Below are 15,475 nucleotides of genomic sequence, written 5' to 3' on the forward strand. Positions count from 1 at the left end.
ATAGACACAACTTACCCTATCTTAAACTAACTTATGCTAAGCACAACACACACACACCCAAGTCCGAAGCAGGACTCGAACCTCCGACGGGGGAGCCGCGCGAACCGTGGCAAGGCGCCTAAGACCGCGCGGCTACCTCGAGCGGCGTACAGGGTTTACCCATTATGCTGTGGTGGTGTAATCGCTAGCATTTCTACCCAGTATGCAAGGAGACCTGGACCGAAGCCCTGGCTGTGGCACAAATTTTAATTTATTTCTTTAGCTTCCCTCATTATCGTAGCTATGGAAAAAGATGCACGGATTACCTTCAGATCCGTAACATAAAACGTTTTATGGAATAACATTAAAATAACAAAACATTGTAAAAACTACATTGGAAAATTTTGTACATGGCTGCACGTTCAGAGACCGTGAATAGTTACAATTGAAAGAAAAACAGTCCTCGGCCACTATTTTTAACAAATTAAACAGGTTTCAACACTGCTAGGAATGTCTTCCTCAGAATTTAAATCAAAGAATGGTCTATATTCTGTAACATGGTCACAGAATTATGACTAAGATATGATAGGGTATAAGTACGGAATCATCGTAAAAGACTGGCAGTACTTATACCTCCTTTATAAAATAATAAATATGGCAAAAGGGCATTAGTCACAAAGATATTTAAGATAAAGAAAACTGGAATGGCGATCCACTAAGGGCTGCTCGTTACTTGCGTGGTGCAGGTTGCAAAACGGACTCTTTATCTTAAATCTCTGTGACCATGTTATAGAATATAGACCATTCTTTGATTTAAATTCTGGGGAAGACACTCCTAGCAGTACTGAAACCAGGTTAATTTGTTAAAAATAGTGACCGAGGGCTGTTTTTCTTTCAATTGTACATTGGAAAATTTCATGAATCTGGGTTGTAGCACCCCCTACACTCACTTATTGACTACTTCCTCGAAAATCTGAGAGAACGCTTCCACTAGGACGTTAAGGTACCAGAGAAGATGAAACGATATTAATGTAATAAAACTGTTCGACATTAATGAGGGGCAGTAAAGTTGAAGATTCTGACAGGCAATCAAAAAAGAGAATGGTTGAAAATTAAATATAACATCTTCCTCATGACGTTGATAAGAGAACTGCTTGTAGCGGTTTCAGCAATGCCTAAAAATAAAACAATAATTATAAAAATGCAGGGTGTTTTCGTAAAAGCGTGCAAAAATTTACCAGAGCATAGAGGATACTCCACTAAACAATTTGAGGTAGGGAACCCAGGTTCGGAGAAGCCAGCTTAAGGAGAGAATAGGAATAAAATCACATTACTGTGTACTTTTTTATTTACATTAGTTACAGTTAACTACAATGCCGTCATTGACGCAATGATTGTACCATTTGTACTGTAGCTTACAAAATGTGCCGAAACTGACGGCCATCAAAGTCAATGCAAGGATGAAGATTCTGACGCACCCTGACAAATACCCCTGGTGTGTTTCGAATAGCCGGCCGGGGTGGCCGAGTGGTCCTAGGCGCTACAGTCTGGAACCGCGCGACCGCTACGGTAGCAGGTTCGAATCCTGCCTCGGGCATGGATGTGTGTGAAGTCCTTAGGTTAGTCAGGTTGACGTAGTTCTAAGTTCTAGGGGACTGATGACCTCAGAAGTTAAGTCACATAGTGCTCAGAGCCATTTAAACTGTGGTGTCACCGCCGAACACCACACTTGCTAGGTGGTAGCCTTTAAATCGGCCGCGGTCCGTTAGTATACGCCGGACCCGCGTGTCGCCACTGTCAGTGATTGCAGACCGAGCGCCGCCACACGGCAGGTCTAGAGAGACGTCCTAGCACTCGCCTCAGTTGTACAGCCGACTTTGCTCGCGATGCTACACTGACAAATACGCTCTCATTTGCCGAGACGATAGTTAGCATAGCCTTCAGCTACGTCATTTGCTACGACCTAGCAAGGCGCCATTATCATTTACTATTTATCTGGAGATGCATGTACTGTCAGACCGATGTTCACCAATTATGGATTAAAGTTAAGTATTCCAGCAACAGCGTACCTTATTGGCTATATTAATTACATTTAACTGTTCCAGACTTCACGCCCGTCTGCGTGTAATTAAACGCGTGCATTTCGGCCTCCTCTAGCAACACGGTGTTGGCTCTTCTGCCAACACAGCATGAACCATTTTGGTGTTTCGAATAACATCACAAGCAGCTACAATTCTGGCAACTAATTCCATCGCCCTATCCACTGGGGTCTCATACACAAGTGACTATAGATATTGGTTCAAATGACTCTGAGCACTATGGGACTTAACATCGGAGGTCATCAGTGCCCTAGAACTTAGAACTACTTAAACCTAAGGACATTACACACATCCATGCCCTAGGCAGGATTCGAACCTGCGACCGTAGCAGCAGTGCGGTTCCGGACTGAAGCGGCTAGAACCGCTCGGCCACAGCGGCCGGCACTTTAGATATCCCCATAGGAAATAATCAAGGGGATTCACATCGAGTGACCTCAGCCGGCCGGGAAACAGGATCTCCTCTTCCAAACCAGCGACCAGGAAATGCAGCTCTGAGCTGGTTGCAGACTTCCACAATGAAGCGATGCGGTGCACCGCAATGTCGTATCCACATCCTCCTACGAACAGCCAAGGGTACGTTTGCAACAACTCAGGTAGAAATCCTTACACGAGCCTCAAGTATAGGTGGTAATTCAGGCCAGGTAGAAGTATGGTCCAATGAGATTGCGCCTACAGTGCAGGCCCAGATATTCACAGCAAAACGTACTTGATGGTGTGACTCTGCTACAGCGCGAGGGTTTTACTCGTCCCACACATGGCTATTCCTGCTGTTCGCAATACCATCATGATCAAATGAGGCCTCGTCAGTAAACTTCCTAGTAATCAGACTGGTCCTCGTTGTTTCCTCTCAGGAAATAAGGTAGTGCATATACCGGGTGATCAAAAAGTCAGTATAAATTTGAAAACTTAATAATACACAGAATACTGTAGATAGAGAGGTAAAGATTGACACACATTCTTCAAAAAACATAGGGTTTTATTAGAACAAAAAAAAAACAACGTCCACAAAATGTCCGACAGAGGACGCTGGACAGCGAAACTGCTACCTTGACGGGTGAGAGGTACGCCGATATGTTACAGAATCGCATCATCCTCAGCCTGGCTGATAAAGACCTGCTGGAACGGACTATGTTTATGCAGGATGGCGCTCCACCCCATATTGCTAGACGCGTCAAAGATCTCTTGCGCGCGTCATTTGGTGATGATCGTGTGCTCAGCCACCACTTTCGTCATGCTTGACCTCCCGGGACCCCAGACCTCAGTCCGTGCTATTATTGGCTTTGCAAGTGTATCGTGATCGACCGACATCTCTAGGGATGCTGAAAGACAACATCCGACGCCACTGCCTCACCATAACTCCGGACATGCTTTACAGTGCTGTTCACATTATTCCTCAACTACAGCTATTGTTGAAGAATGATGGTGGACATATTGAGCATTACCTGTAAAGAACATCATATTAGCTTTGTCTTACTTTGTTATGCTAATTATTGCTATTCTGATCAGATGAAGCGCCATCTGTCGGAAATTTTTTGAACTTTCGTATTTTTTTTTTTTTGTTCTAATAAAACCCCATGTCATTCCAAGCATGTGTGTCAATTTGTATCTCTGTATCTACATTATTACGTGATTTATTCAGTTTTCAAATTTATACTGACTTTTTGATCACCCTGTAAATAACCAGTACAGTACATGTGAACTTGTACGCATGTTAATTGCAAATAAGCTGGTAGACAAGTTTACTTCCACATCTCCTTCAGCTGGCTTCTCTAAGCCCAGCTTCCCTACCTCAAATTGTTCAGTGGTGCACCCTCTACGTCTTATTTTTGCACGCACTTACGGGAACGCCCTATATATGAAAGTACCTGGCGACAACTACTGGGTGTTGAAGAGGGACAGTAAGAATGAGGATCTTAGGAGCAAATTAAAAAAAAGAGAGAAAGTTCGAAAATTAAATTATAACATGCTACTCTAAGCTCTGATGGAGTATCAACGACGGTGAGTGAAATGAAAACCTTAAATTTGCAATAACACATCGAAATTTCGTGCCGTTATCCTGTACGTTGGCAAGCGTGCTGAAAATAGAGTGCAGAATGGCTTGTAGGTGGCAGCATAGTGCAGATGCACAAATACCGTCGCAGTATCAGTATAAAGATGGCCGCCCCACTTGCGACTTGCACTAGGGAAGATCTGCGTTCTGTTATTCGGTTTTTGCGTAGTGAAGGTGTGAATCCTATTGAAATTCATCGACGAATGAAGGTTCAGTACGGTGATGCATGTTTGCCACAGCAGCAAGTCTACGAATGGATTAGGAAGTTCGCAAATGGTGTGACTTCAGTGGAAGATGCTCCTCGTCCAGGTCAGGCACAACGAGTTGTGACTCCACAGAACATTGCAGCAGTTGAAGCCATAGTGAAGGAAAACCACTGAATGACATTGCAGCATGTTTAGTCATGGGTCAGCACACCACATTGTGCACGATGTGCTCCAGTTTCACAAAGTGTCTGCAAGATGGGTGCCACGGCAGCTGAAATGAGAGAACGACGTGTTGATGCTTGTGAAGAACTTCTTCGGCCTTTTGAACGAGAAAGTGATGGCTTCCCTGCAAGAATCGTTACTAGGGACGAAACCTGGGTTCACTTCCACCAACCGGAAACGAAGAGCATTACATGCCTAGAGGGACCACTGTCACCAGTGCATCATACACAGATCTCCTAAAAAATCATCTGCGGCCTGCAATCACATCAAAGCGACGTGGATTGCTGTCAGCAGGTGTCCTTTTGCAACATGACAATGCAAGGCCCCACACAGCCCGTACAACAGTTGCAGCAATCGCAGACCTGCATTTTGAATGTCTGCCTCATCCACCATACTTTGCCCCAAGTGATTTCCATATGTTTGGACCACTCAAAGACGCAATGGGAGGAAAGACGTTTCGTTCTGATAAAGAGGTACGCCATGCGGTGCATGAGTGGTTGCGCGGACTACCAAAATAGCTTTTAGCTTTTTCTAAAGGAATTTATGCACTTTCTAAGCGCTAGAGAACTTGCATTGAGCACGGGGGAGATTATGTTGAAACGTGATACAGCTTTGTACCACTTCTGCACAATAAATAATACTTTAAAAAATTTTAAGGTTTTCATTTGACTCACCCTCGTATTTTTGTGAAATCATCTGACAAAAATTTTAAAAAATGCATGCTTCTGTAATTTACAATTTGACTCAGTGCTGTGCACCCACTGATGGTAGTGGACCCAGTACTGAACCTCATGGAACTCCACTGGTGATTTCTGCCGAACTAAAAATCTCCCTACATGGAACGCCATTGGTGATTTCTGGCCAACTAAAAATCTCTACATGTCTTCGACTGTCAGAGAAACGTGTGTGAGCTGTACTTACTGTTCCCTGTGTGGTCTCGTCCACGCCGCTGTCATGATCACCCTCTGGAAGAGAAGGAAGCAGAATTGCCGATTAGTATGGGAAATGGCGTCAGGAAAATGACACATATCTACGGCTTAAGTGAAATTTCCGAATATCTTCTTAACTACAGTTTTACATGGAGTAGTCTACACATGTACAAGAAGCCTTTTCATGACCTTTAACAAATCTCTTTCGTACGGAGTATTTTGTACAGACTTACTGTGGACGTCGCAGGAGGGACGCTGAAGCTTGTGGCGACACTGTCAGAAACAAAAGATCGCAACAAAATAACGGAAACAGGACGAGGGGAACACAGAGAGAGAGCAGAACGGTGGTGGCAGGAGCTTGAAGCGAATGGCGGAGGATGCTATAGCAATCTTTGTTTACGCCTCGGACGTCAAGCGTTCGCTGAAGGTGTAGGGTTGCAGGCACAACACACAGGGTTTTTGGAGGAGCTGAAAACAAAAATAAATAAATGAATAAATCAAATATAAGGAGATATAGTAAAGTAGCACACCAAAAATAGAGCAAAGGTATAAAAAATTAAAACGAGAAGTAGGAGACAGTAAGAAAAAATGTATACGCAGCATAGGAAGATAAAAACGTGAATAGCACAGAGGAATAACAGAGGTAGGGACAATGATCTCCTCTCGCTGGCCACTTGCAACTGAGGCGAATGCATCCGGAGTGACCCCACAGCGACTGTAAAACCGTGGTGTAGTGTTGAAAAGCTCGTACCTCTTGGAAGACAATATTCACTGTTGTTGTTGTTGCCTTCGGGCTGAAGACTGGTCTGAAGGAGTTCACCATGTTACTCTGTCCTGTCCAAGTCTCATCACTGAATAACCACTACAAGCCGGCCGCTGTGGCCGAGCGGTTCTAGGCACTTCAGTCCCGATCCGCGCTGCTGCTATGGTCGCAGCTTCGAATCCTGCCTCGGGCATGGATGTGTGTGATGTCCTTAGGTTAGTTACGTTTAAGTAGTTCTAAGTTCTAGGGGACTGTTGACCTCAGATGTTAAGTCTCATAGTGCTTAGAGCCATTTGAACCATTTGAACCACTACAACCTACACCCCATTGAACCTGCTTATTTTACTCTCTCTCTGTCTTCCTCTACAATGTTTACCCCCCCCCCCCCCTCCCCCAATACGTTCCTCCAGTACTAAACTGATGATCTCTTCATGTCTCAGGAAGTGTCCTATCAACCGATCCCTTCTTATATTCAAGTTGTGCCACAAATTTCGTTTCCTCGCAATTCTATTCAGTCCCTCCTCATTGGCTATGTCACCTACCCGTCTAATCTTCAGCCTTCTTCTGTAGCACCATCCTATGTAATGTAATGTAAACGTCTCAGTGTGAAAGTATATTTATCTCAGTGTCACGCAGATAAATTTGCAGCGAAAATGGTTAAATTTCGATACATAACCTCAATGGCTCACGCAGAAAATAATCGTGACTGTTATGTTTAGGCCCGCATCTCGTGGTCGTGCGGTAGCGTTCTCGCTTCCCACGCCCGGGTTCCCGGGTTCGATTCCCGGCGGGGTCAGGGATTTTCTCTGCCTCGTGATGGCTGGGTGTTGTGTGCTGTCCTTAGGTTAGTTAGGTTTAAGTAGTTCTAAGTTCTAGGGGACTTATGACCACAGCAGTTGAGTCCCATAGTGCTCAGAGCCATGTGTGTGTGTGTTATGTTTAGCTTTGTGTGATGCAGATAAATTTGCAGCAAAAATGGTTAAATTTCGGTAAATAATCTCAATGGCACACCCAAAAAATAATTTTCACCACACTTCTACATCTACATCTACATACCTACTCCGCAATCCACCATACGGTGCGTGGCGGAGGGTACCTCGTACCACAACTAGCATCTTCTCTCCCTGTTGCACTCCCAAACAGAACGAGGGAAAAATGACTGCCTATATGCCTCTGTACGAGCCCTAATCTCTCTTATCTTTTCTTTGTGGACTTTCCGCGAAATGTAACTTGGCGGCAGTAAAATTGTACTGCAGTCAGACTCAAATGGTGGTTCTCTAAATTTCCTGAGTAGCGATTCACGAAAAGAACGACTCCTTTCCTCTAGAGACTCCGACCCGAGTTCGTGAAGCATTTCCGCAACACTCGCGTGATGATCAAACCAACCAGTAACAAATCTAGCAGCCTGCTTCTGAATTGCTTCTATGTCCTGCCTTAATCTGACCTGATACGGATCACAAACGCTCGAGCAGTACTCAAGAATAGGTCGTATTAGTGTTTTATAAGCGGTCTCCTTTACATATGAACCACATCTTCCCAAAATTCTACCAATGAACCGAAGACGGTTATCTGCCTTCCCCACAACTGCCATTACATGCTTGTCCCACTTGATATCGCTCTGCAATGTTACGCCCAAATATTTAATCGACGTGACTGTGCCAAGCCCTACACTACTAATGGAGTATTCAAACATTACGGGATTCTTTTTCCTATTCATCTGCATTAATTCACATATATCTATATTTAGAGTTAGCTGCCATTCTTTACACCGATCACAAATCCTGTCCAAGTCATCTTGTATGCTCCTAGAGTCACTCAACGACGACACCTTCCCATACACCACAGCATCATCAGCAAACAGCCGCACATTGCTATCCACCCTATCCAAAAGATCATTTACGTAGATAGAAAACAACAGCGGACCTACCACACTTCCCTGGGGCACTCCAGATGATACCCTCACCTCCGATGAACACTCACCATCGAGGACAATGTACTGCGTTCAGTTACTTCAGATTAATGCGCATCTGACTTTACTACTCTCAAACGCATTGTCTTAATAAATATTAGTAAAGAGTGATATTTTGTAAATTTATAAAACTGTGGCGGATAGTTCCGTACAGCAAGGATAAATATATGATTCTCGAGTTTCTCCCGGCGTATTTGATAGTCAAAATATCCACGGGTGTACTGCCGGTGTACAGTGTCCAACGGGCACTGGACACTGTAGACCGGCAGTACACCCGTGGATATTTTGATTAGGATAAATATAAGCTTAGCTGTATATTCCACTAGACCACTACCACACTCGGCATTTCCCTGTGGGATCGTCATCTGTGTATTCGCCACAGTTACATGTGCAGTCTTGGGGAAGACCCTGCCCTAGACCAGCGTTATTCGCCAGAGTGACGACACACGCAGAGCGCAGGCGGCCAGCAGGAGCACACAGAGAGCAGGCGGCGTGGCTTTATTTGGGCATTCCGACTGTTCGGCTGGGGGACTGGACTGACCTGTCAACAGACAAAGCAAACGTGAGAGAGAAGCAGCTCTGGGCGGCCTGTGGCGGGTAGCAGCAGCGGGACGCTGGTGGTGGTGGTGGTGCAGGTGCTGGGAGGGTCGGCTCAAGCAACTGGCGGAGGCGGGTGGCGGGGGGTGCGTGCGCGCACCTTTCCTCGCGCTGGCGCTTGTGGTGTCCTTGGCACGTCGGCGCAGGGGCCGCCGCCTGGTGTCGCCGGCCGCGGGCTTTGTCGCCGCAGAGGTGGCGGAGGTCACCTGCAGCTTGGTAGGCTTCACCACGCCGTTCACCAGCCCGGGCTTCTTGGACCCCGCGTCCTCCTCCTCCGGCGACGAGAGCTTCCCGTTGGCCAGTGCCTGCGCGTCCTCGATCTCGACCTGCACCTGTCGGACCGTGTCCTCCTCGGGCCCCTTGTCCGGCTCTGCCGGCGGAGGTGACTCGGCCCTGTCGGCCGTCGTGGGGCTGGCTTTGTCAGCGGGTGTTGGGCTGGCTTTGTCAGCTGGTGTGGGGCTGGCTTTGTCAGCCAGTGCGGGGCTGACGGCATCACCTGGTGCGGGACTGGCTGCGTCGGCTGGTGTGGGGCTGGCTTTGTCAGCTGGTGCAGGACTCTCTTTGTCTGCTGGCGCAGGGCTGACTTTGCCGGCCAGTGCCGGACTGGCCTTGCCGGTCGGCGAGGGCGTCTTGGCCCCCGGAGACACTTTGGCCACTTCCTCCGGTGTGGGGCCCCCCTCAGGAGCTGCAGTGGGGCCTGGCGTCTCGGCTCGTTTCTCAGGTACCGGCGACTCTGCAATGGCAATGAGCTGCGTGTGAACGAATGCAGTTCTCACTTTGAAGTAACAACAATAGCATTTAGAGTTAATAGGATGCAATGCAGAGTAATTCTTCAGTTGACAGGAATTTTGGTACTGTGTTAGTTGAAGTATTGTAGATAACACTTGGGATATCTCCACTTGATCTCTAGATATGGAATGAAGTGGCGGTGTTTTGGGTGGAGGAAGAAGAATATCGTGAAATGCAGAATATAACAGTAATACAGGATACAGGCCACAATGAAGGAGCAAATCCTTAATCACATCTTCCCTCCCCCCCCCCCCCAATTTCATATTGGATGTTGTATTTGTGAATTTATTAATATTATCAGGTTTTTATTGCTCTTATTGTAATTGTAAGGATAGTTTCAAAGGATAAATTAGTAATACAGCTCATAACTAATTAGAAGAAGAAACGAGTGTAGAGACTGCACACTGCGGAAGCCGTAGTCTGCTGGGCTGTTCTAGTAACAGTATCTGTAATATGTAGTAAGTACTCCAAGAATTAATGACGGGAATGGCTATGCTACATGTACAATTGCTTTCAGGAAGAAATGTAAGACCAATGGCCCATTTAGGTGATAGGCTATATTTAAAATAAATAAAATGTATTTTTTTGTTAATATTGTTGTTGAGGTTTTCAAATGGGAGACTCCTCATGGCACCTTGAGCAGAATTTTTAATACTTTATAACGTTCATTTTTCCTTTTGGAACATTCATATCTACCTATCGTTTGCTGGAATACCGAGGTTTGTGTCTGCAAATAATGAACACATGCTGAAGTGAAGCCATGGCATTGCAAAATCACTGACTCTACAAAAGCTTTTCAAGACGGAAAAAATCAGACAGTATGCTAGACGTTCTAAATAATGAGCTGGTACGCGGTTAATGAAGGATAGGTACATAAATGGTAAATCTTTCTTTTCCCTGGCGTTTACCCAGTCCAGTACGGAGTCTGCTTTCATAAATTAGCTTTGTGGATGGATGCCCTTCCTCAGGCTACAATCTTCCTGGTAACCTAAGGGGGGAACGTGCGAGCACTGACCGACTGCGAACCTCGTAAACTCTGTTCTGTATGTCATCTTATTTTAGCTGTCTGTGTACCACATTCTCTAATGCGGAATTAGGAAATGAACCTAGCAAAACTGCTAACCTTTTTGTGGTACATGGGACACATACGTCCCACTGAAGCAGTACCCACTTTTGGGCGTTGGGTCGTGTACATCTCATACCTGACTGGAGCTAGCGTGTAGCGAGAAGCTTTCGGAACTTGGAGAAAAATGCTACGGCCCATGGGATGGATATAAAGAAGACTGTGAGGGATCAAATGGGTCGTCTTGTGTTTATAGCGCCTCTGTTTCACGAAAATCAGATCAAATCACCATCTTCTCCATTCCAAGAACGTGTGAAATAACTAATTGTGCTTTCTCGTAAACCATAGGCATTGTTTTGAAACATAACTGCACACCTCAGTACTTCTGCTGGTTTGTACATAATGTCTATGTTGTTTCTATGTACACTCTCCAGAAAACTTCTTGGAATATAGAAAACAATGGTATATGGTATGTCAAAGACATCTTCAAGTGTTGCAAATTTGTGTCCAATACTTCATGTTTTTGATTGTCAGGAGAATGATGTGTTTTGGAACTGATTTGTTACAATTTTCTCCATATTTCTTAACCTGAGAAAATCATTCTAAAATTAAAAATTTAGCTCTGAAAATCCTAGATTCAGTGAAAACATGGATCCATTTAATTTCATGGGATACATATCCCTCTTCACGGATTTCCTAAATCGGTCACCTAAAATTTTTTTGGTAGTGAAAGTGTATTATTTATTGTGTAAGGTACACATGCAGTGCTGTGAGGAGATCCGTTATGGCGAACACACTTTTTTACACACTCGCACAGTAGACACTTTTCACAGTTTCAGCATGACCAGTTTGAACAATCTCATGCTGCCATCATCAGATCTAAGGGGAAACCATAATAAGGGGGGGGGGGGGGGAGGCTACCATTCATATCGCTGATTATACAAAATATTCGAACTATCATGTTGGTTATAAAACTCGTTATAAAATTGTCATGTCACATGAAATGAAGTCAAAGCATAAAAGGCACACCCCATATATAGATATCTTGATAGAAATTAAGTTGATAAAATGTACACACAAAAAGCACAAAGAAAAGAGACAATTTTGACCTTCTTTTTTTTTTTTAAACACACGCAAAATAAATGTTAACCATGAAAAGTTTAATATAATAGTGGAACTATCATAACATATAGATAGAAAGATCTTAGGTGGGAGCAGTATCAGTAAATGATAGTTCTGGTTGATAGCATGTTGTAAACAGAAATATAAAAAGATAATTACGTTACCTCTGGATGTTGGTAAAGCAGTTGCCGGAACTGGTGAGACCATCTGAGTTGTGATCGGAGGTGATGGAGACTTCTTTGTCCCATCTGTAGGAGGCGGTGACGGCATCTTTTTGTCCACTGGTGGTGGCGATTTGGCTGTGGCTGGCGACACCTTACCCTTCTCGGGTGTGGCAGATCTGGCCTCTGCCAGTGGTGTGGGGGGCTTCTTAGTGTCTACAGGGCTCGACTGTTTCATCTCCGTTGGAGAAGTTCCAGCCTTATCGAGTTTTTCAGTCTCTGCTTGCAGCTCTTTCTCTCCAACCTCTTTGGCTTCGGGCGAAGAAGGCTTCGGAGACGCAGATTTTGGGCTCGGTGTCTTCATCGTCGGAGACTTGCCCGGGGGTGGCAGTGGGGATTTCGCAGCCGTGGGCGTCGGTGACTTGGGCGACGTCGGCGACGGAGACTTCGACTTACCGTCCAGGACTGTCGGCGACGGTGTGGGCTCCTTCAAAAGGGCAGCCGACTGTGGTCGCGAGTCCACGGCCCCGTTCACCGAGTCAATCGACTGCAGGAGCTCGCGTTCGCGCTCTGGGAGGTCCTCTATGCTGGACGCCGCCACTGGCGAGGTAAGCTTTCTGATGTCTGGAGAGACAGGTGGCTTTCCAACATCTGGAGAAGAAGAGGCTGGAGGAGGGGAGCGCTCTTGCAGGTCCGGAGACGGACTCTTCGATTTTGCCTTTGTCGTGTCATCTTTCTGAGGTGTCTCGTCTGTCGGTAACGGAGGCTTAGTTGCAGTAACGTTAGTGGCAGATTCACTCTTTGCCGGGCGAGTTGCTGGAGAAACCCGGGACGCTGGAGTCGTCTCTGGGCTGTCCGTCGCCGCAATTGGTGCTGGTCGAGATGGTGGTCTGGCGGCGACTGGTTCTGGAGACCCGCTGGCTGCAACTCCTGCTGTGGGACTTGAAAAAAGTTGCTCCTTCGGGCCGTCCTCGTGCACCTTCTTCTCGCCCCCTTCCTCTTCCCGAGTGGCCTTGACGTCTACTGTGGTCGCTGGCGAAGGAGGTGGAGTCGTCGGGGACTTCCTGTCCTTCAGCTTCGCATCGATACGACCGTCCTGCAGCACCTCCTGCCGCTCTTCCTCCGTCGCTTCTGCTGCCGTGTCGTCCTCCCGTGTCGGTGCTGTACCAGCAGGTGTTGAAGCTGCTGTGGTAGCTGGAAGTGCAGCTGATTTGGCTGACAGTGGTCGTGGAGTCAGTGATGCAGGAATGTCCGCTTCTTCTGGTCGTCTCTTGGCTTCTTCGGGTGAACGAGCGGCGTCTCGTTCTGGAGGCTCTCGCTGCAAACTGCCCGTGCCTCGCGTTGGAGGAGCTCCATTCGAAATCTGTCTCTCCGGGATCTCGTCCATTTTCCCCGTTGCCGCCGCCGTCTGAGGAGCTTCCTCTTTCTTCGTTTCCGGAGAATGGGGCTCCATCTTCTGATCTGTTGCAGTGGGTACTGGAACTCCTGGTTTCTCTGTGTCCTTGCTGACTGGAGATACCTTCCCAGAACTGCTTCCTGACCTCATCGAGAGCGGCCCTGGTGAAGCTCTTTGCTCCTCCCTGCTCCCACTTGGAGGAGTGGGGGACATTTTGCCACCAAGCGCCGCCGAGGTCTCGATGTCCCCCGGCCCAGTGCCATTCCCTCTTGATAAGTTTTCACTTGCTGAGACTCGTGTAGCTCCTGTAGGATCAGGTGAATCTCTGTGTGATGGAGGCACTGGTGATTTCTTGTCTGCTGGGGGTTGTGGTGTCTGCTTGCCTGCTGAAGGTGAAGGTGAAACCTTTCCTACCGAAGGTAGGGGCGAGTCCTTGTCTGTTGGAGGTATAGGGGATTCCTTACCTGGTGGAGGTAAGGGCGAATCCTTGCCTGGTTGAGGTAAGGGAGAATCCTTTCCTGCTGGAGGTAAGGGTGAATCCTTTCCTGCTGGAGGTAAGGGTGAATCCTTTCCTGCTGGAGGTAAGGGTGAATCCTTTCCTGCTGGAGGTAAGGGTGAACCATTGCCTGATGAAGGTAAGGGCGAATCCTTGCCTGACGGAGGTAAGGGCGAATCCTTGGTTGCTGGAAGTAAGGGCGATTTCATGCCTGACAGGGGAACAGGGGATTCCTTGCCTGGTAGCGGTAAAGGCGATTCTTTGCCTGATGGAGGTAAGGGCGACTCCTTACCCACCAGAGGTAAGGACGATTCCTTGTCCAATGCAGATAAGGGTGAATCCTTGCCCACTGGAGGTAAGGGTGAATCCTTGCCTGCTAGAGGTAAAGGTGATTCCTTGCCTGCTGGAGGTAAAGGGGATTCCTTGCCTGCTGGAGGTAATGGTGATTCCTTACCCACTGCTGGAGGTAAGGGTGATTGCTTGCCCACTGGAGGTACAGGCGATTCCTTACCCAGTGGGGGTTCAGGGGATTCTTTTCCTACAGGAGGCACAGGCGACTCTTTTCCCACTGTAGATGCAGTCAACTCCTTGCTCATTGGTGGAACAGGAGAGGCCTTCCCCACTGGAGGTACAGGTGACTCCTTTCCTACTTTACCTTCAGGCGAATCTTTGCGCACCGGAGGTGTTGGCGAGTCCTTGACAACTGCGAGCACTGGTGAGTCTTTGCCAGAATCTGGAGGAGGCGTCTGCGTACTTACTGGGGGAAGATGTGATTCTTTGTCCTCTGAAGATACCACTGATTCCTTGCCTACTGTTGCCACTGCAGACTCCTTCGGCACTTGAGATATTGGAGATTCTTTTCCACCCAGGCCACCTGGAGTCCCCTTCTTACTTTGACCTGCTGGAGACTCCTTTCCCATAGCGCTAGCTGGACGATCCTCCGCCTTTTTGTTTCCAGCAACGATAACATCCTTATCATCATCATCTTCAGATGCCTCTCCAGCCCCATCATATTGACCATTCACATGGTTGTGTGGAGCCTGCATGACCACTACATCTTTGTCGTCATCGTGTTCGAGACTGGATGCAGGACGCTGAAAAAGAGACTCAGCAATTTCACCATTGACCAGTACATCTTTAGATTTGTAAGGCTCATCTGCAGGAAGTTTCTGACTGGCAGCTGGTTTAGCACCAATATCCTTGCTAGACTGCTCCGCTTCAGCTTTTACTCCTGATGATACAGAACTTTCCTTCTCACTAGAGCCACCAGACGTTTGCAGAACTGCTGCTTGCGCTTGCTGCTGCTGTGTTGTGGCTCCATTATTTGCTTGGGATACTACTGGCTGCTGGTCTGGCTTTTTCTGATCATCTTTCACTAATGTAGCTTGTCCATTTTGGACAGTCTTGGCTGGAGAGCTGGACTGTTGTTGACCATCGCCCTCCAGCTGACTGGCTACCCTCGGGGGCACTGGAGATGACGACGGTGCCATTCCAGCCCCAGTACCACTGGGTGTCGCTTCCCGTTCTGGAGGCTGGGGATGTTGTGCCTGCGACTGTTGTTGTTGTTGCTGCTGCTGCTGCTGCTGCTGGTCCATTGCTCGGCTCTGAGAGTGCTCCCTCGCTCGTTTGATGAA

The 15,475-nt window shown here is 47.1% G+C and overlaps 1 protein-coding gene across 2 annotated transcripts in view; it reads right to left on the reverse strand.

Annotated features, from left to right (window-relative positions):
- Positions 1-14,935, reverse strand: part of LOC124552731 (proteoglycan 4-like) — a 225,140-nt gene extending 210,205 nt beyond the window's left edge. Inside the window, exons 1-3 of one of the 2 annotated variants that reach the window (XM_047127072.1) lie at positions 11,953-14,923; positions 8,915-9,547; positions 5,478-5,521 (exon numbers count right to left, since the gene is read on the reverse strand). In XM_047127072.1, the coding sequence (XP_046983028.1) occupies positions 5,478-5,521; positions 8,915-9,547; positions 11,953-14,887 (3,612 nt within the window). In that variant the 5' untranslated portion in view covers positions 14,888-14,923. Of the gene's footprint in view, positions 1-5,477; positions 5,522-8,914; positions 9,548-11,952 lie in introns of both variants that reach the window. The other variant, XM_047127073.1, reaches the window with a different exon arrangement.
- Positions 14,936-15,475: the final 540 nt, after the last annotated feature.

This window comes from Schistocerca americana, chromosome 10, assembly GCF_021461395.2.
Source record: "Schistocerca americana isolate TAMUIC-IGC-003095 chromosome 10, iqSchAmer2.1, whole genome shotgun sequence".
NCBI classification, from domain to species: domain Eukaryota; kingdom Metazoa; phylum Arthropoda; class Insecta; order Orthoptera; family Acrididae; genus Schistocerca; species Schistocerca americana.